The sequence below is a fragment of the Copadichromis virginalis genome, linkage group LG12 (assembly GCF_057382275.1).
Source record: "Copadichromis virginalis isolate Kocher_CV1m ecotype Utaka linkage group LG12, C_Virginalis_male_GT1.1, whole genome shotgun sequence".
Classification (NCBI taxonomy): Eukaryota; Metazoa; Chordata; class Actinopteri; order Cichliformes; family Cichlidae; genus Copadichromis; species Copadichromis virginalis.
Genome location: NC_140629.1, coordinates 1799397 through 1819157, shown reverse-complemented (window position 1 = coordinate 1819157; position 19761 = coordinate 1799397). Strand labels below are relative to the sequence as shown.

Sequence of the window (19761 nt, the reverse complement as noted above, 5' to 3'; positions counted from 1 at the left end):
AACAAAAGTCGCCTCAAGGCGCTTCATAGATACAGAGAAAAACCCAACAATCATATGACCCCCTATGAGCAGCACTTTGGCGACAGTGGGAAGGAAAAACTCCCTTTTAACAGGAAGAAACCTCCAGCAGAACCAGGCTCATGGAGGGGCGGGGCCATCTGCTGTGATTGGTTGGGGTGAGAGAAGGATGGCCTCACAGTAAGCTTTATAATACTGTGGTACACAGAGGAGTTCATGGTCAACTAGCAGTGAGATACCCGGGTCCTATGGCTGCAAAACAAGCTGTAATCATCCCCCAGACTGTCCCACCAATCGCCCTTGGTCTGGAGCACCATGCAGGATCGTACCTCACAGAGTGATGATAGTCATGAAAAAGGTGGTGGATCAGTCCAAAAACATGTAGCAGGAGCTGGTTAATGATCTGACGGCAGTTCGGACCACAGTCACCAACAACACCACGGGTAACGTACTACATTATAATTGTTTGTCCCCCTGCTCAGGAAGACACATTTATAGGTTTGTCTGAAGTTTGCCACTGAACATCTAAATGATTCAGAGAAGAAACTGCTGTGGTCAGAAACTAAAATCAACTCAACCTCAGAATTGCTGAGGTTCACCTAAAGAACACTATTCCCATAGTTCCCAGTGGCCTTTTACTTTGCTCTTGTGCGATGACCTGATCACGGTGCAGCTCCACTGTTACATGTGAGATCAACTGTCATTGTCAATCAATATCCTCATCCACACAACTAATGCCCCCAGCTGAACCAGGGTGTGGTGAACCAGGATCTACGTGCAGCCTGAGTCCACCATTGCATGCCATGCATACCCCCTTGGCACCTTACTGGTACGCTGCATGTCTCACGCAGACCAATGAGAAGTGTTACAGGGCTGGAGATACCAAACACCTGTCCCACATCCATGCACGGTCACTGTCTGTGGAAGTGTCCCTGTCCTCAACAGCCATCGGCTATTGAGGTGTAGTGTCTGTGGCCTCTGGGACCTGAGCAGAAATAGAGGGAGAAGGGTGTTGGGTCCCAGAGCCGCTTACTTGTTCCATCAGTTGTGTCCGCTCCACCGAATCTTGGCCATTACAACGGGTGGTCCAACATCAGTGTCACTGTAATGTCGAGGCTGATCAGTCGGTGGCAACAGACCAACTCCGCTGTGCCTGCCTGAGGCCCCTCCATCACTATGAGCTCTGCCAGCCAAGCCTCCCCTTTCCTGGGACCAGGTTGTAGCTTTTGGTTTGCATATTATGCAAGGCCCTTTCCATACGCCAAGCTGCAGGCAGCTGATCTCCATCATGGAGATCAGCTGTTCTGGTCAACCACACCCCTCGCCTGTAGCTGAGCCACGAGCCACACCCCACCACTTTAACTTGAGTAGGTACTGAAAAAGAGTTGTTTATTAACCAAGATAAGGATTCTGCAATCATTCCCTTTAGTTATTTAGTTCTTTGCTTTTCTACTGTACTCAAAGGACTTTACACAACTTGCCTCATCCACCCACTCAGACAAGCACTTCTATTTTTTATGTAAGTGCTTACTAAGTAAAGTGCTCTGACTGCTCAGAGTAGAAAAGTGCTATATCAGAACCAGTCCATTTACTAACCAACATTCACACACACATGCAGCAATGGATTCGTCAGAGAGCAACTTGGGGTTAGTATCTTGCTTTGGGATATTTGACATGGACACTAGAGCAGCCGGAGATCAAACCACCAACCTTCTAATTAGAAGATGACCTGACCGAGGTGCTTCCTTCTTTTAAAGACTATACCAGATTCTAAATTTGGCTCATCCTAAAGTTATCTTATTTTTCTTATTATCTTATTTTCTTTCTATATTGTCTTATTGGAATATCATTCGAACTGTAGAAGTGTAGTCGGATGATAACACACAGAGGAAAGGTTCAGAACTGAGGGGATCAAACTACCAGAAGGCAACATTGCAGACCCGGAGAACAGCTACAAGTTCCTATGAATGCCAAAGGGAAATGGGAACCACAAACAGGCCGCTAAGAAACTTGCAACCGCCAAACACCTGGAAAAGTCAGGCAAGGCCAGAGGAGTCAGCTGAACGGTAAGAACAAGATCCGGGCTATCAACACCTATATCCTGCCGCTAATCAGGTACCCCGCTGGGATGATAAGCTGGCCAAAGGAGGAGATAGAAGCCACTGACATCAAGCAAGAAGAAGAACCATTATGGAAGGACAGGCCCAGGATGACATCCAGAACTCCTACCAGTGGCTGGACAAAGCTGGACTGAAAGACAGCACAGAGGCACTAATCATGGCAGCACAAGAACAAGCTCTGAGCACAAGATCCATAGAGGCTGGGGTCTATCACACCAGGCAAGACCCCAGGTGCAGGCTGTGTAAAGATGAGACAATCCAGCACATAACAGCAGGGTGCAAGATGCTAGCAGGCAGGACATACATGGAACGCCATAACCAAGTGGCCGGCATAGTGTACAGGAACATCTGTGGGAGTACGGCCTGGAGGTCCCGAGGTCAAAATGGGAGATGCCCCCAAGGGTGGTGGAGAATGACCGAGCTAAGATCCTGTGGGACTTCCAGATACAGACGGACAAAATGGTGGTGGCTAACCAACCGGACATAGTGGTGGTAGACAAACAGAAGAAGACGGCCGTAGTGATCGATGTAGCGGTTCCGAATGACAGCAATATCAGGAAGAAGGAACACGAGAAGCTGGAGAAATACCAAGGGCTCAGAGAAGAGCTCGAGAGGATGTGGAGGGTGAAGGTAACGGTGGTCCCCGTGGTAATCGGAGCACTAGGTGCGGTGACTCCCAAGCTAGGCGAGTGGCTCCAGCAGATCCCGGGAACAACATCTAAGATCAGCGTTAATCTCGTTAAAATGACGTTAACGCCATAACCGCATTAACGGGGCAAATCTCCGTTAGCGAGTTAACACGGATCGCCCCGTGCAGGGGCTGCATGGCGCTAACACGTTAGCGTGCTTAGCTTGTTAACGGTTATGGCGTTAACGTCATTTTAACAAGATTAATGCTGACGGCACAACTTTTTAAACCTCTTGAATTAAAGATAAGATAACCTTTATTAGTCCCACACGTGGGAAATTTGTTTTGTCACAGCAGGAAGTGGACAGTGCAAAAGTTATGAGGCAAAAATTAGAATACAATAAGAATAAATACAGTACACAACTGTACAGAATAGAATAAAATAAAATACTATATACAGTAGAATAAAATAAAATAAATATACAATAAGATAAAAATAGAATACAAATACAAATACTATATACAACTGAGTAAAAATACAACGATGACAGAAAGGATTATTGCACTTAGTATTATTGCATATGTATGGATGTGTGTGCTTGATCAGTTAAAGTCTTTATTATGGAGTCTGACAGCAGTGGGGAGGAAAGACCTGCGAAATCTCTCCGTCCCACACCGTGGGTGCCGCAGTCTCCCACTGAAGGAGCTGCTCAGTGCTGTCACAGTCTGCTGCATGGGGTGGGAGATGTTGTCCATCAGGGATGACAGCTTAGCCGCCGTTCTCCTGTCACTCACCACCTCCACTGGGTCCAGAGGGCATCCTAGAACAGAACTGGCCCTTCGGATCACCCTGTTCAGTCTCTTCCTGTCCCCAGCAGAGATGCTGCCGCCCCAGCAGACCACGCCATAAAAGATAGCAGAAGCCACCACAGAGTCATAGAAGGTCTTTAGGAGTGGGCCCTCCACTCCAAACGACCTGAGTCTCCGCAGCAGGTACAGCCTGCTCTGCCCTTTCCTGTAGAGGGCGTCTGAGTTATGAGTCCAGTCCAGTTTGTTGTTCAGATGAACACCAAGGTACCTGTAGCTGTCCACAGCCTCAATGTCCATACCTTGGATGTTCAGTGGTTGCAGTGGAGAATGCTTGTGCCTGCGGAAGTCTACCACCAGTTCCTTGGTTTTACTGGCGTTGATCTGGAGGTAGTTCAGCTGGCACCAGTCCACAAAGTCTTGGGTCAGACCTCTGTACTCCTTGTCGTCCCCATCAGTGATGAGGCCGACTATTGCAGAGTCATCAGAGAACTTCTGCAGGAAGCACTGGGTGGAGTTGTGGGAGAAGTCTGCAGTGTAGATGGTGAAGAGGAACGGAGCCAGAACCGTTCCCTGTGGGGCCCCCGTACTGCAGACGACCCTGTCCGACACACAGCCCTGAGTCCTCACATACTGTGGTCGGTCGGTGAGGTAGTCCAGGATCCAGGTAGTGAGGTGATGGTCCACTCCAGAGTTCACCAGCTTGTCCTTTAGAACCGAGGGAAGAATGGTGTTGAAGGCACTGGAGAAATCAAAGAACATGATTCTCACAGTGCTTCCAGCGGTCTCCAGGTGAGCGAGGGAACGATGTAGGAGGTGAATGACGGCATCATCCGCTCCAATGCCAGGCTGGTAGGCAAACTGAAGTGGGTCCAGTGATGAGCTTATTAGGCGCCGAAGCTGAGCCAGGACCAACCGCTCCAGGGTCTTCATCAGGTGGGATGTCAGAGCCACCGGCCTGTAGCTGTTGAGGTCCTTGGGGCGTGAAGTCTTTGGCACTGGTACAACACAGGAGGTTTTCCAGAGCTGTGGGACTCTTCCCAACCTCAGGCTCAGGTTGAAGAGGTGCTCCATCACCCCACACAGTTGGTCCGCGCAGGACCTGACGACCCTCGAGCTGATGCCATCTGGACCCGCTGCCTTCTTGCCATTAATCCTCCTCAGTTCCCTCCTAACCTGGGTGGTTGAGAGAGACAGGCTGGAGCCTTGTGTTGAGTGTGTATTGGATGCTGTTGTTGGGGGTGGGGGGGAGTGAGCAGGGTGAATAGAGGAGGTGTGAAGTGTCTGAGGTGGAGCAGCAGCAGTGGGGGTGGGTGAGTCTGCAGCCGATGTTGCAGACTGCCTCATGGCTGAATCAAATCTGTTGAAGAAATGATTCAGTTCATTTGCCCATCTCACATCCCTCCCAGGCAGAGAGTTCTGCTCTTTGTGGCCTGAGATGGTTCTGAGGCCTCTCCAGACTTCACCAACGTTGTTTTGTTGAAGCTGGTTCTCCATCTTCTGCCTGTAGCTGTCCTTCCCATTCCTTATCAGTCCCCTCAACTCTCTCTGCACCCTTTTCAACTCCTCTTTGTCTCTGGATTTGAAGGCCCTCCTCTTCTGCTTGAGGACGGTTTTAATTTCTGGGGTAATCCAAGGTTTGTTGTTGGAGAAACACCGTACAGTCCTGGTAGGTACAGTGTTATCCACACAGAAGTTTATATAGTCAGTAATGCATGTAGTAAGGCTGTCGATGTCCTCACCATGGTCATCACAAATCACCTCCCACACAGTCGACTCAAAACAATCCTTAAGAGCCTCCTCGCTCTCCTCTGACCATCTCTGCACTGTGCGGGTGGCTGGTGGCTCCCTGCGCACTAAGGGCTCATACACAGGGACAAGGTGCACCAGGTTGTGATCAGATCTGCCCAGGGGAGGGAGAGGTGATGAACTGTATGCCTCTTCAGCATTGGCATACAGTAAGTCCAGTGTTTTATTGTCTCTGGTTGGGCAGGTCACATACTGGGTGAAGGTGGGCAGTGTGGAGTCCAGTGAGGCATGATTGAAGTCCCCTGATATTATGAGAAGGGCTCTCGGTGATTGTGTTTGCAGTCTGCTGACCACAGAGTGGAGAGAGTCACAGGCTGCATCCGCGTTGGCCGAGGGGGGGACATACGCTGTTATCGCGATAACATGCGAGAACTCCCGGGGCAGGTAGTACGGACGCATGCTAACGGCTAACAGCTCAATGTCTCTGCTGCAGAGTTGCTCTTTTACAGTGATGTGCCCAGGGTTACACCATCTGTCGTTCACAAAAACTGCCAGTCCCCCTCCTTTCCTCTTACCGCTGTCTCTGGTCCTGTCCGCTCGCAGCAGCTGGAATCCCGGTAGTGTCACGCTTGTGTCCGGAGTTAGCGATGTTAGCCACGACTCCGTTAGCATCATGATGCTACATTGCTGGTACTCCCTCTGTGACCAGGTTAGCGACATGAGCTCATCCATCTTATTGGGCAAAGATCTTACGTTTCCAATAATTACAGAAGGAAGAGATGGTCGATAACGTCTCTAAAGCTGAAAGTCTTACTTCACTGTTTGCTTTGAAATTCACTGTGGTCATGTAAAGAGGAAGGAAAAAAAGTATGGCTCTAACTCTACTTTATTTATCCCTGAAACTGGGAAAATATTGTGTTACAGCACCCGAAACATTAAACACAATCCATAACAAAATAGCTTACATGTAGCCGAAGCACTAATAATATAAAAGTGGCAAAACAAAACACTTAAATAAAGCAGTAAAAATATAAATAAATATATAAAAAGCATGAGAAAAGCTAAAGAGAAAAGAGAAAAAAAAGCCCAAAAAGTTAAAATAGGTGGTAAAGAATTTCTTTGTGTGTCTTTCTGGCAGCAGAGCTTAAAGAGATATATGAGAGAGAGCCGGTGCAGTGTGTAGTGCAAAGGAAAATGAAAGAAAAAAAATAATACCAGAGTTACAAAACGAAAAGACGTGGAAAACAAAGCAAGTCTTCAGAAACTGCCAGGACTAGCAGGAAAAAGTGAAAGATTTCTGGTCTCCTAGACATTACATTATGTACTGTAAATGGTATTTTTGCAGTGTGTTAGATTTTACATATACAGTGTAAGGCTACGCTACCTTTTAGCCAGATCTGCCGCCTGTTTTGCAGCCGAGCCATTAACCAGCAACGAGACATTGGAGATGCCTCCAGCCTGGAAGCAATCCACAATCCCCTGGTTCCTCCTGGGACAGTAGCCAAAATCATCTCCTGTCACCACCAGCATCATTCTGGGCTGTGGCATTATTGCTGGTCTCTGTTGGCGACACACAGGGGACAGATTAACATTCATCATTATGGTGTCCATGGCTAATAATGACCAGGTTGTCCATTATCAGTGAACATGGACTCTGGATCCTCCGACTGTTCCACGTCACACGGTTTATTGATAAGAAAGACATTTGTGGTTTTCAACAGTGCCTTTCATTGCTGCTATAGAACATGAAAGAGCAGTACGTCAGCAAACAGAAGCACATATCTGTCAATACACCAGTTTCTAAACTAGATGATGGTCTGATTTAAGTTTCTGTGCACATTTTAAGATTGCTCTACATCGCCAGCTGGACTATTAAAAACACATAAAACTGCAAAGTTAGTCTATATTAGCCCTTTGTGGTGATATACTTGCCCGATGCAGCTGCCCGCTCATAATCAATGAAGTGCTGGGAAATCTTTGCTGAGTTACTGCGCTCTGTCTCTCGGTGCCTCTGGAGCTTCAGTTTGGGCTGCATTCTAATATGAACAGCTTCAGTCCGTGCAGGTAAGTACAGAGCATGATGAGCCAGACGAGCTGCTGCTTTTTACAGTGTAAAATTATCTGATCTACCTGGGCAAACACAGGAGCCACCTAGAAACCAAACAGTAACACCTTAACAAACATCTAAGTTGTGTTTACTATTTAGATCAGGTTTGAAAAAACACCCACAACACCCCTGTTAATCTTAGCCCCCATGTCTGTTAACCCAACTATATTCTACAGGTTCATGTTTACCATTATTCCTGAGTTACAAGCAGAGTCTGCACAGGTAGGTCATAAGTTTCTTTTTAAATGGTAACAGTAGTGTCCACAGATCTTTGGTCCAACAGAAGAAGTTGGGGGCCACAGCCTCCAAAGGGCAGTCTCATTCTGTCTTCTGGATCGTGGTACAGCCAGCAATGATCAGCAGACCTCAGAGATCTACCTGGCACATACGGATGTAGCAGCTCACTGATCATGGAGGCATCTGATCATGGAGGGGTCTCAATATGATCAGCACACTTTTAAACTGAGCCCCAAACTTTATGAGGAGGCAGGAAGACATAATCTGTCCACTTTAAGGGGACCCAGTGATAAGCCTGACAGCAGAGTACTGAAACACTGGTAAGTGATCCAGAGAGGACCTGCTCAGGCAAATGAACTACAATAATCAAGATGTAATGAAATAAAGGTATGTATAACCACTTTGATTTCACTTTGAGACACAGTGTATTTACGTTTGTAAAAGAAAACCAACATGTTTTTCCAAACTGAAGCCTGATAAAAGGTGACGCCCAGATTTCTCACAGTGGGGAAAACTAAAGTTTAAAGATGAAGATGAAAGGGGCACAGAGTTATTCAGGATGAATGCAAGTGTGAACATGAACTAAATTAGCAGAAGCAACTAAAAAGCTCCTGTGAAAGAGAGAAAGAAACTCCCTCAAGTGCTGATCCAGACATTCAAACACAAGCTCTAAATGTCTAAGATACCATTAGATTTAAAGATGGAGCTGCCAGGGACGGAAAGACCACAGGGAAGCTTTATACATACAGTGAAAGAAGACACGCAGGGGTTGGTGTGACAGACGAATATGCTAGAGATGGGGTTAGATGATAGCAACTGATCTATGCCGTTATTTTTGTGCCACTATTCTGAACGCACGTAAAAAAAGTTTGCAGGTGCAAGTGTTGTATTTTGAGGAGAAATTTATTTTGAGCGAAGAAAAGCTAAATTTGAGTGAACAAAATTCATTCCTGCGTGCAAAAAATGTATTTCAGTGTTTGCTGTTATCCACACACACACACACACACACACACACACACACACACACACACACACACACACACACACACACACCAGCAGCCCCTCTCGCTCAGTTTTTGCATTTCACAATGTGTCGCTTGCGCTCTCAACATTTCTGCCTTTCGACTCTTTCTCTACACCGTTATATTTGTGCCACAAAACCAGCCAATCACAGACTTGGATGCAAAAAAATCTGATTGGCTGTTTTGGTCTCCAATCAGCTCGAAATGACGAAATGCAATATCCCAGAATCCATTTGGTCCAAAGCTCAAACACGGCCAGATTCTTACTCTGGATGGCATTACCTTGGCCTCCAGTAACACTGTGAGGAACCTTGGAGTCATTTTGACCAGGACATGTCCTTCAACGCACATATTAAACAAATATGTAAGACTGCTTTCTTCCATTTGTGCAACATCTCTAAAGTTAGAAATATCCTGTCTCAGAGTGACGCTGAAAAACTAGTTCATGCATTTATTACTTCCAGGCTGGACGACTGTAATTCATTATTATCAGGAAGTCCTAAAAACTCCCTGAAAAGCCTTCAGCTAATCCAAAATGCTGCAGCAAGAGTCCTGACAGGGACTAGAAAGAGAGAGCAGATTTCTCCTGTTTTGGCTTCCTGTTAAATCCAGAATTCAAAATCCTGCTCCTCACATACAAGGTCTTAAATAATCAGGCCTCATCTTATCTTAATGACCTTGTAGTACCATATCACCCTATTAGAGCACTTCGCTCTCGCTCTGCAGGCCTACTTGTTGTTCCTAGAGTATTTAAAAGTAGAATGGGAGGCAGAGCCTTCAGTTTTCAGGCCCCTCTTCTGTGGAACCAGCTTCCAGTTTGGATTCAGGAGACAGACACTATCTCTACTTTCAAGATTAGGCTTCAAACTTTCCTTTTTGCTAAAGCATATAGTTAGGGCTGGACCAGGTGACCCTGAATCCTCCCTTAGTTATGCTGCAATAGACGTAGGCTGCCGGGGATTCCCATGATGCATTGAGTTTTTCTTCTTCAGTCACTATGTATTAACAGACCTCTCTGCACTGAATCATATCTGTTATTAATCTCTGTCTCGCTTCCACAGCATGTCTTTATCCTGAATCGCAACTGAATTGAATCACAATAATCAACAGCAGCTTTACTGCTACTCAAGACTTTAACTTTAATAACAGATTTGTCACATTGGTAGACCATAATTTAATGATTGCCTTCCTGTATTATAGCAATTATATATTGTTAGCTATATTGTAGATGTTTGATTTCAGTATCTACAACTACAGTGAATACAATGGTATTTATGTTAGTCCCAGCTTGCATGATGGGGGGTTGTATTAAACCACAATGAAAGTTTTTGTCAAAGTGTTTTTTTCCAACACTTTCACATTCTAATTTTATTCTTTTTCTGTATAACACACAAATTATTTTTAAATTAATCATAAATTACATATTTATTCATTTATTTTCTTATGTTGTAAATTTGCACTGCACAGTCTCTTATTTCTTTTTTGTGTGTTATATTCTGGACTTTCGTGTGACCCTGCATGCTCCATCGGTCTGTCTTTGCTGCTGGAACACATGAATCTCCCCAATGAGGAACAACAAAGGATATTTCTGTTCTACTCTATTTCTATTTGTAAATAATATCTGAATTATTTAAAACAAAAAAAACTCCCTCAGTGGGTAAATATCATCAGCTCCCTGACACACACAGACTGATTGCTGATTTTCACAAAGTGGGAAATGGATATACGAAGTCATCACAACTTTTCCAAGTGCCAAAAACTGGAGCGAGAAGGATCATCAAGAAATTCAAAGAGAGCTGAAAGTACTGAACAAACTACTGAGAGATGGGTTTAAAGACCCCAGCAGACAGTAGTGAATGACTTCGCCAAGTTGGGAATTGTAGTCTCAAGAAGAAAATCACAAGAACCTTAAACAGGAACAGACTGACAAACTGGGAATCTCATCAAGATGGAAGGAATCAAAATATGTCACAGAAAACCTCAAGTCAGCAGCAAAACTACGTCAAGGTCATTGCTTTGTCTTCCAACATGACAACAGCCCAAAACATATGACACTCCTGATGAAGAACTTCCTCTACAGGTCCAAAGTGAACATTACTGTCTGGGCTCCACAAAGCCCTCCTACTGAAGATCTATGGGGTGAACTGAAGAGCAAGGTCCATGCCAGAGAAGCTTGAGAGATTTACCAAAGAAGAATGGGCTGAGCTAATCATTTATTTCCATGGTAGTTAGCTGCACATACCTGATTGTCGTCTACTTCAACAACGGCAGTAAAAAAGAACCGAGTATCCGCCAGACAGTCAGCCTCTGAATAGGCCAAACTTTGCTCTGTAGTGACTACTTTGTGTTGTTGTTTTTGTGTGTCGGCTGGAGAGAGTTTACAAATGAGAAGCAAAAAAGAGCCGTCTGATATTCAAAATATATTCAAAGGTGAGAACAGGCTTTTCCCTGCAGCACGGTATGTAATAAAGACTCACTAAGAGAATAGTGGCATTTACCAGAAGTACAAATACTTCATTAATGTACTTAAGTAGAAATTTCAGAATCAGTTATTTATTCTCAATAATCCCGAGTAAACCATCACCAAACTGGTTTAGATCTCTGGAATCGTCCATTTCTAAATTGCTTTGAAAGATAAACCTGTGTATTATCTTAAAAATGCTTCAAAGGACCAAGGATGAAGCTCCTGAACGGGTCCGGGACAGGCTTGCGGACCAGGTATTCTGGCTGGGCCTGGGAGTTTGGGTTCTGGGTCATGGCTGGGGTTAGGGCTGCTCGATTATGGCAAAAATGATAATCACGATTATTTTCACTGAAATTGAGATCACGATTATTTGACGATATTTATTTAACCCTTTAAGACCTACTATAGAACCAAGTCCACCAGAGCTTATATTATTTTTTTACATGCTGTAGTGCCATTTGTGGGAGCATTTCAAGTTGCTATACATCAATACAACTGTTATAGCCCATATTTTAATAATATGTATGCATTAAGTGCATAGTAATTACATAAATTGCAAAAAAGTGCAATAAACTACAAAAAAAAATTGAAAATCGCTTTTGTTTTGTTTACATATATTTCTACTTGGAGAAATTTAAGAGGCTTATCCCTCAAAACTTTAAATACAATAAAGTTGCAAAAAATAGTTTACAACAACAGGAAATTTATTTTGAGTGTCTTCATAGTTTTATTTTGGAGATACAGCAATTTTTATATACTGCAGGAAAAACAAAAAACAATCCTATGATGCAAATTTGCAAAGAAAACAGCATGTGCATCATTTCACTGTGGGAAGTGTTACGAACAGCTGATCGGAACGGCAAAGCGTGTTTCTGGAATATTATGTTTTTGTTCCTGCAAGCGCTTTTTATGCAATTTTTGCAAAGCTATATGTGGAACGAAACCGTGACCGAGGACAAGCTGATGGCATCAGATGTAAGTACAACTCCTCCGGTTTCATATGCAAAACAAATTATTGCGCTAGCTTACGCGGTTCAGGTTCTACAGGGATTTAAAAATAGTTACGCAAAACGGAGCATGCTGCTCTGACTGGCTTTAAAGGGTTAACAATGACTTTAAAAAATAATATAAAATAGTGTGCAACACCACTGAAGTTTTTTTTTTAAACTCTCTTTTCAACCAACGGCAGTCACTCTCCTCTCCAAATAACTTCTGCTTAGCTTTCCGAGCTTCCCTCGGGTCCTCTTAATCAGCGGTCTCCAACCTTTTTTGCGCCACGGACCGGTTTATGCCCGACAATATTTTCACGGACCGGCCTTTAAGGTGTCGCGGATAAATTAGGGAGGGGCTAATAATCGGCTCAGTCATTTTTAATGATCGTTGAAAGCCCAGATCGTAATCGTGATTAAAATTCGATTAATTGAGCAGCCCTAGCTGGGGTGTCACCAGGGTTGTGGGTTGGTGCATGCAGGCCCCCGTGCATGGGGGTTTGGCCCTGGCAGACTTCAGCAAATCAGTGGAAGTGGGGGCCTCTTTAGCTAACGGGTAGGTTGGGACCATCTTTTGCAGGTGGTCTCTGCTCTTCGGGAGTCCACTCTGTGGGTGGGGGGGTCTAGCAGAGGTGGAGGATGGGTGAACCTGGGTGTCCATTGACTGAATGTTGGGGTGGGTGTAGTTTTTCCCCTGTAGTGGAGTCGGGTGGGCCACCCCGAGCTCTCTGGGGCTCAGTGGTGCTACTGCCCCAGTGTGGATGGGCCTGGGCCCCCCTGCCCTTGGTGGATTTGGGGAATGGGGGTGCCCATGGGGGTCAGCGGGGGAACTGGCTTCAGGTAGGAGGTATTCCTCCTCTGTCCCCTCCTGGCTGCCTGAGCCTCAAATTTATTCCACACCACAGACACTCGCATTACGTACACGGTCATGACAAATGCATATAGGGCCTTGTGGGTGAGTACACTGAACTGTGTCCAGAGGATGGTCTGTTTATTCAGCCTCACCTCTCGTGCCAGTGCCCACTTCTCAATTTTAAATCGCACTTAGACACTGAGGGTTCTTGGGAGGGAGCTGTCCCCACAGAGGCTTGTTGGTGCCATGCCCCTCTGCCGTTTTAAATAAGCTTTAAAACAGCATGCAAAAACATCACAAATGAGTGGGCGGAGTGAGGTATCAGGTCTTCTCACACCCCTGTTCCCTGTTCTCCATCTGGGGCAGCGGACAAGGAGGAATAGCTGGCCATCTGGTCAAGATGGTGGGCTTCCCTGCTGCTGCGGGACCGGGACGGTTTGCTTGTCTCCACCCCGGGGTACAGGGGACCATGGTGGACACCAGAGGTGAAGGGAGCCACCAGGTGGAAGAAGGAGTCCTATTGGGCTTTTTAGCCTGTGGGACTTTGGAGGCAGCTGATAGGTACCGACAGGCCAAGTGGAACGCAGCTCGGGCAGTGGGTGAAGCAAAACCTCGGGTGCGGGGGGAGTTTGGAGAGGCCATGGAAAAAGACTTTCGGATTGCCTTGAAGAGATTCTGGCAAACCGTCAGACGACTCAGGAGGGGAGAGCGGTGCTCTACCTGCACTGTGTATAGTGCGGGTGGAGCACTGCTGACTTTGACTGAGAACACTGTCAGGCGGTGGAAGGAATAAACAAAATACTCCTTAATCCCACTGTCTTCCATGACAAAAGCAAAGTCCGGGGACGGCTCGTCTATCCCCGGGGGTGAGGTCACTGAGGCAGTTAAGGAACTGCTTGGTGGTAGGCCCCCTGGGGTGGAAGAGGTTTACCCAGAGTTCCTGAAGGCTCTGGATGTTGTAGGGCTGTGTGGTTGACACGCCTCTACAATGTTGTTTGATCAGTGATGGTACCTCTAGATTGGCAGACCGGGGGGGGGGTGGTTTCCATCTTTAATAAGGGGGACTGGAGGGTGTGTTCCAACTATAGGAGGATCACACTCCTCAGCCTCCCTGGAAATGCCAGGGAGCTGGAAAGGAGAGTCCATCCGTTAGTCGAACCTTGAATACAAGAGGAATAATGCGGTTTTTGTCCTGGTCGCAGAACACTGGACCAGCTCTTCACCCTCTCGTGGATACTTGAGGGTGCGTGGGAATTTGCCCAACCAGTCTACATGTGTTTTGGGCGACCGTGGCTCAGGGGGTTGGGAATCGCATCTGTAACCGGAAGGTCGCCGGTTCGATCCCAGGGCTCTCTGTCCTGGTCGTTGTGTCCCTGGGCAAGACACTTTACCCTACTTGCCTACTGGTCTTGGCCAGAGGGGCCGATGGTGCGATATGGCAGCCTCGCTTCTGTCAGTCTGCCCCAGGGCAGCTGTGGCTACAACTGTAGCTGCCTCCACCAGTGTGTGAATGTGAGAGTGAATGAATAGTGGCATTGTAAAGCGCTTTGGGTGCCTTGAAAAGCGCTATATCAATCCAATCCATTATTATTATTATTATGGCCCTGGAACTTACTGATTCTTTACATTGATGCTATGGTTATTTTTCTTTCTTGTACTGAGACAGTGATTGTAATTCTCTGACACTGGGCCTTTGTTAGGACAGTGAAAAAAATCAGGGCTTAGCCCAGCCCTGAAATCTTTTTTTTTTTTTCCCAAAAAAAGCAACTTTTTAAAAGTTTTTACTATATTTTTGTCATGGTCCCGGTCGGTGAGCCAGTGTTTTGAGTTTTGTACTTCTACGTTTTATTTTATCATGGATTATGACTAGGGCTGAACGATATATCGCGACATGATCAAGTGCAATTTTCTAACCGCAAAGGCTGCGATTATACTCTGGACATGTCCAAATTCATGGGCTGCATCCTCCTGAGGCCGCATTTGTAGACCGATTACGTCACAGCGACGCGCCGAAGGCTGTCCAAATTCGTAGACTCCTCCGAATGTAGCCGACAAATGCGTCCTCCTTTTCCCCGAATTTGAAGGATGGGTCGGGTGTGTCCTTCGTGGCCCACCATATCCCAGAATTCATAGCGCGGCCCAGCCAAACTCCAGTTTCCAGCAATGGCGGCCGCTACTAAGTTTTAAAATTACTCATACTAATCTTTCTGGGTCACAAAATAAACTTTTAACATATTTTCAGGCGAGAAAGTAGCTGTGTAAACATCAAATATCTGCTCGGTTTATCAAGATATCCCATATTTGCAAAAGTGCTTCGACGTTTTCAGAGGCGTCTGCTACCCACCAGCTCGACAGCTAGCCGGGAGCTCGAGGGTTACTGATGCGGCCGAGAACGGCACAACTCCCGGCACATCATTTTCAGATCACCGCGGAGTTTCGCTGCTCGGGTTAAACGTAATATATAAGTCACTTAGACAACCTAAAAATGTTATTGTTGGGCTTTTTTCAGTGTTTTGTTTGTTCGTGAGTAAATCGGTTTGGCTGAGATTAAAGTTATTAGATTAGATAAAATAAAACTTTATTAATCCCCCGGGTGGGTTCCTCCTTGGTTTTCACACAGCTGACTAAACGTCAAACAGAAAACTTATTAAACAGAAGTATGAGACAGTCGAGAATTTACACCAGTGTCTGGTTATATTTTAGATAGCAAGAAGCAGACGGCCGAGTTTATTAAACTCCACCGAGACAGCGGTGACGCTAATCAGAACTAGACCGTCCAATTTCACGCCTTTAAATTTTAAAGGCGTGTTTGTGTGTGTGTTTATACAATTGCTATTATGTTTGCACTTTATGTGTAATGTTACTGACTGCAGAGATCAGTAAGATGTGTGTATTTTTTATTTATTAGTGTTATTTATTTAATATTATTTTTTAATTGAATGACTGTCTAGTAGTTCACAGATGTCGAAAAACTGAGTGTGGTAAAGCCACTGATTTTGTTTATGTATATTTCTGCAATCTGCACATTGTACTGACTTTCATTTTAATGTTTACACCAGGGTTCCTTGTCAGCACTTTATGCTCAGATGTTTGTAAGCTAAAAATAAACTATTGTGTATGTTCAAATATACTGTTGTGATTGAAGAAGTTAAATAAAAATGTCAGTCATCAATTCATGCATCACCTCATGTCATCATAACAGAGGTCTGTCTTCCAGGAAAGAACAGTTTAAAATTAATGTAATATAGTATTGGCCATACTATAAGATGTATTGCTTGTCTTTGTTTAATAATACAGAAGACAAAGACCTTAAAAAATAATCGCATATCGCATCGCAATCGCAATATTGGGGCAAAAAAATCGCAATTAGATTATTTTCCATAATCGTTCAGCCCTAATTATGACTGCTTGTGCTTTGGTTTCTGCCCTAAGTATTTCTAGCTCCTTAGTTCTGTAGTACTTCCTGAGTTCTAATTCTTAGGTTTTGTTATTTGGCTTCCCGGTGTTAACTCTGTCCCACACTTCAGGTCTCTGTGTTCTGTCTCCCCAGTCTCTACTAAGTTTACGTGTCTAGAGTTCAGCCGGTGTGTTTCCTGTTTTACTTTGAAGGTCCGTGTCTCATGTCAGTGTTTCTAGTTTTGCTTCCCTTTGGTCTCGTCGTGTCTGATTTCTTCCAGCTGTGCTCTCCTCCTGTGTCTTATTCCCCTCGTTATGCCCCAGTGTATTTAAGCCCTGTGTTTCTCTGTGTCAGTGTCGCGTCCTCCCTCATGCTGTGTGATCCCTGGTGTGGAGTTTTAGGTTTTGGTTTCCCAGTCTAGTTTAGTTCTGTTATTAAAGCAGCGTTTTTCTGAGTTCATTCCTGTGTGTTGCGCGTCCTGCATTTTGGGTCCTCTTCCTGCCTGACCACAGCCGAATCGGGACAATTTTACAGTTAAATAAATATTTAAAAATTCACACACAGAGTGCTACCTAAAGGCTGAAGTAAGATGTGTGTAGCTGCCTGTCACAGAATGATACTACGATTAACTATCAGTGCAGTAAGAGTTCTTCAGCTTTGTTACTATTTTTTATTTTAAGCAGCAGCGTAAAGCTCGATGAAGTAGTTACATGCATATTTAAGCTTTACCAGCTCTGGTCTCAACGTATCTGCTTCTATTCTGCCAAAATGGCCATTTTAAACTGTTACCTGTGTTTGGTCTTTTGGGTACTCACCTCTTCCTCACCTTCACCTGGCGTCTCATCAATCTGCTGCACTCTTAATTTCCTCTACTCTCCTCCCTCGCTCCTGTCCTGGTTGTTACAAATAATGCAATCAGGATGTATCAAACAAACTATGTTGCAAATGCTTTGATGTGACGATTAGTATTACTACATTATTACATACTTTATATTTTAAACACAGATTTTAGCATATATTTAACATATCAGATTGAATTAAAAGCAAAAACCTAATGTTTCTGTTTCATAAGACCAAGTCACTAATGAATACCGACTACAGGCTAATATTTATTATACACTACCAGTCAAAGTGTGGACACAGCTTCTGATTTAATGGGTTTTCTTTATTTTCACGACTGTTTACATTGTAGATTCTCACCAAAGGCCTCAAAACTGAATGAATGAACACATGTGGAATTATGTAGTAAACATAAAAGTGTGAAATATCTCAAAACATGTTTGATATTTTAGATTCTTCTAAACATCCACCCTTTGCTTTGATTCCTGCTTTGCTCACTCTTGGCTCTCTCTCTGAGCTTCATGAGGTCGTCACCTGAAATGGTTTCCAACAGTCTTGAAGGAGTTCACAGAGACGCTGAGCACTTGTTGGGCCTTTGGCCTTCACTCTGAGCTCCATCTCATCACAAACCATCTCCATTGGGTTTAGGTCAGGTGACTGTGGAGGCCAGATCACCTGGTCAGCACTCCATCACTCTCCTTCTTGGTCAGATAGCTCTTACACAGCCTGGAGGTGTGTTTGGACGCATTGTCCTGTCAAAAATAAAATAAATGATGGTCCAACTAAATGCAAACCAGATGGGATTTCAAATACGGCTGTCAGCTGTGTCCCATCATGACTTCTGCACAACACAACTGATGGTCCCAACCTCATTAAGAAAGCAAGAAATCCCACCAATGACCCCTGACAGGCTCACCTGTGAGGTGAAACCATTTCAGGTGACGACATCATGGAGCTCACTGAGAGAAGGCCGAGGGTTTGCAGCGCTGTCAACAAAGCAAAGGGCGTCTACTTTCAGGAATCTTAAATATAAGACTTATTTAGAGTTATTTTTGATTTTTCTTTGATACGTAATTCCATATATCTGGCTTCATATACTTGATGTCTTCAGTTTGTGTCTACGATGTTGAAAGTAGTAAAAATAAAGAAAAACCATTAAATGAGTAGGTGTGTCCAAACTTTTGACTGGTAGGTACATCAGCCAGCATTTCATTCCCATTTAATCCCACTGGATTCTGTGGCCTTTCCATCTAATGACATCTGTCTTTCCAGCAACATCACGTCCTATTTAGGTAACACGTTTTTTTTCATGTAATTCTGCATTCAGTATTCAGATTTAATGATTAGACTGTATTGTGTCTTCAAATGGTAAACGGACTGAAAGAGGAAAAGCAGAGCTATAGTCAAGGTCGGCGTGGGTCAGTGGGGCTTTAGGCACAGCTGCACATGTTCATACATTTTGGTTGCTGTACTTCAGCATCTACAAAAAAATGAGTGAGCATATAGGCAGAGATGTTTTTTTAATTGGCATGCAATTTTAAATCCAACGTTTCTATCGGCTCTATAAACACAGCAAACACACAAACTGTTTGTGTGCAGTTTTATACACAGTGTGCTGCAGCGAAAGGTCCAGCTGCTGAATCTGGCTGGGAGAAAAAAGACAGAGCCAACTTCACTCAGAGATGGAGGAAGATAAGAAAGCCAGGACAGGAAGAAGAGAGCTTAGATTTAAAGGCAACGACTGTCCAGTCGTTTTGATAAACTGGAAATTGAAAGCTTACATGTAAACACTTGTGTTTTTAAATCAGCTACTGGATGTGTACATGTGACATTATGTTTTTCATATTGTGAAACATGCTGCAAAACAAACAGACACAGCTCGCTAACTTTGTGTTATTGAAAGTGTGCATGAAAACGCTGCACTACAGGTCAGTGCAGGATAAACACATAACGTGATGGATTTAAAGTACAGACCAGTGACTAGTGCACAGTGGCTGTGGTGCTCATGGTCAGTTTCTTTCTCAGGATATGCCAAACTGTAGATTTAGCCCTGTTGTGTTACTTTCTCAGATGGTTTTTGGTCTGTTCTCCTGTTTCGCAGCTTGTTTCACCTGCATGGAGAGCTCCTTTGACAGCATGCAAGCACAACACCTCAGATCAACTCCAGGCCTTTTATCTGCTTACATGATAATGACATAAAGAACGAATTGCCCACACCTGCCAATGTCAAATGTCCAATTACTTTTGGTCCCTTTAAAAAGAGGGTGGCACATGTTAAGGAGCTAAAATTCCCATTGTTCCCAAGGCCATTGTTCCCAAGGCCACTGTTCACCGGTTGTCCTAGTTTCGATTATGCATATGAACTGTTTATAGTGTTGGGGAAATCTGCAGTCAGCACATCTGCAAGCACAGTCCCTGGTTGGACGTTCTTAAAGGGATACAGCAAAGATCAATCCAATGAGTCTGCATGCGCGCACACACACACACACACACACACACACACACACACACACACACACACACACACAGA

The 19761-nt window shown here is 44.6% G+C and overlaps 1 protein-coding gene across 6 annotated transcripts in view; it reads right to left on the bottom strand.

Moving 5' to 3' along the window:
- The window catches only part of ydjc (YdjC chitooligosaccharide deacetylase homolog), a 32139-nt gene that overhangs the window by 9657 nt on the left and 2721 nt on the right, over positions 1-19761 (bottom strand). For 2 of the 6 annotated variants that reach the window (XM_085474304.1, XM_085474305.1), the window contains exons 2-4: positions 17207-17284; positions 7255-7473; positions 6707-6882 (exon numbers count right to left, since the gene is read on the bottom strand). In XM_085474304.1, the coding sequence (XP_085330430.1) occupies positions 6707-6882; positions 7255-7275 (197 nt within the window). In that variant the 5' untranslated portion in view covers positions 7276-7473; positions 17207-17284. Of the gene's footprint in view, positions 1-6706; positions 6883-7254; positions 7474-10930; positions 10956-17206; positions 17285-19761 lie in introns of those variants that run through there. The other 4 variants (XM_085474309.1, XM_085474307.1, XM_085474306.1 and 1 more) reach the window with 3 other exon arrangements.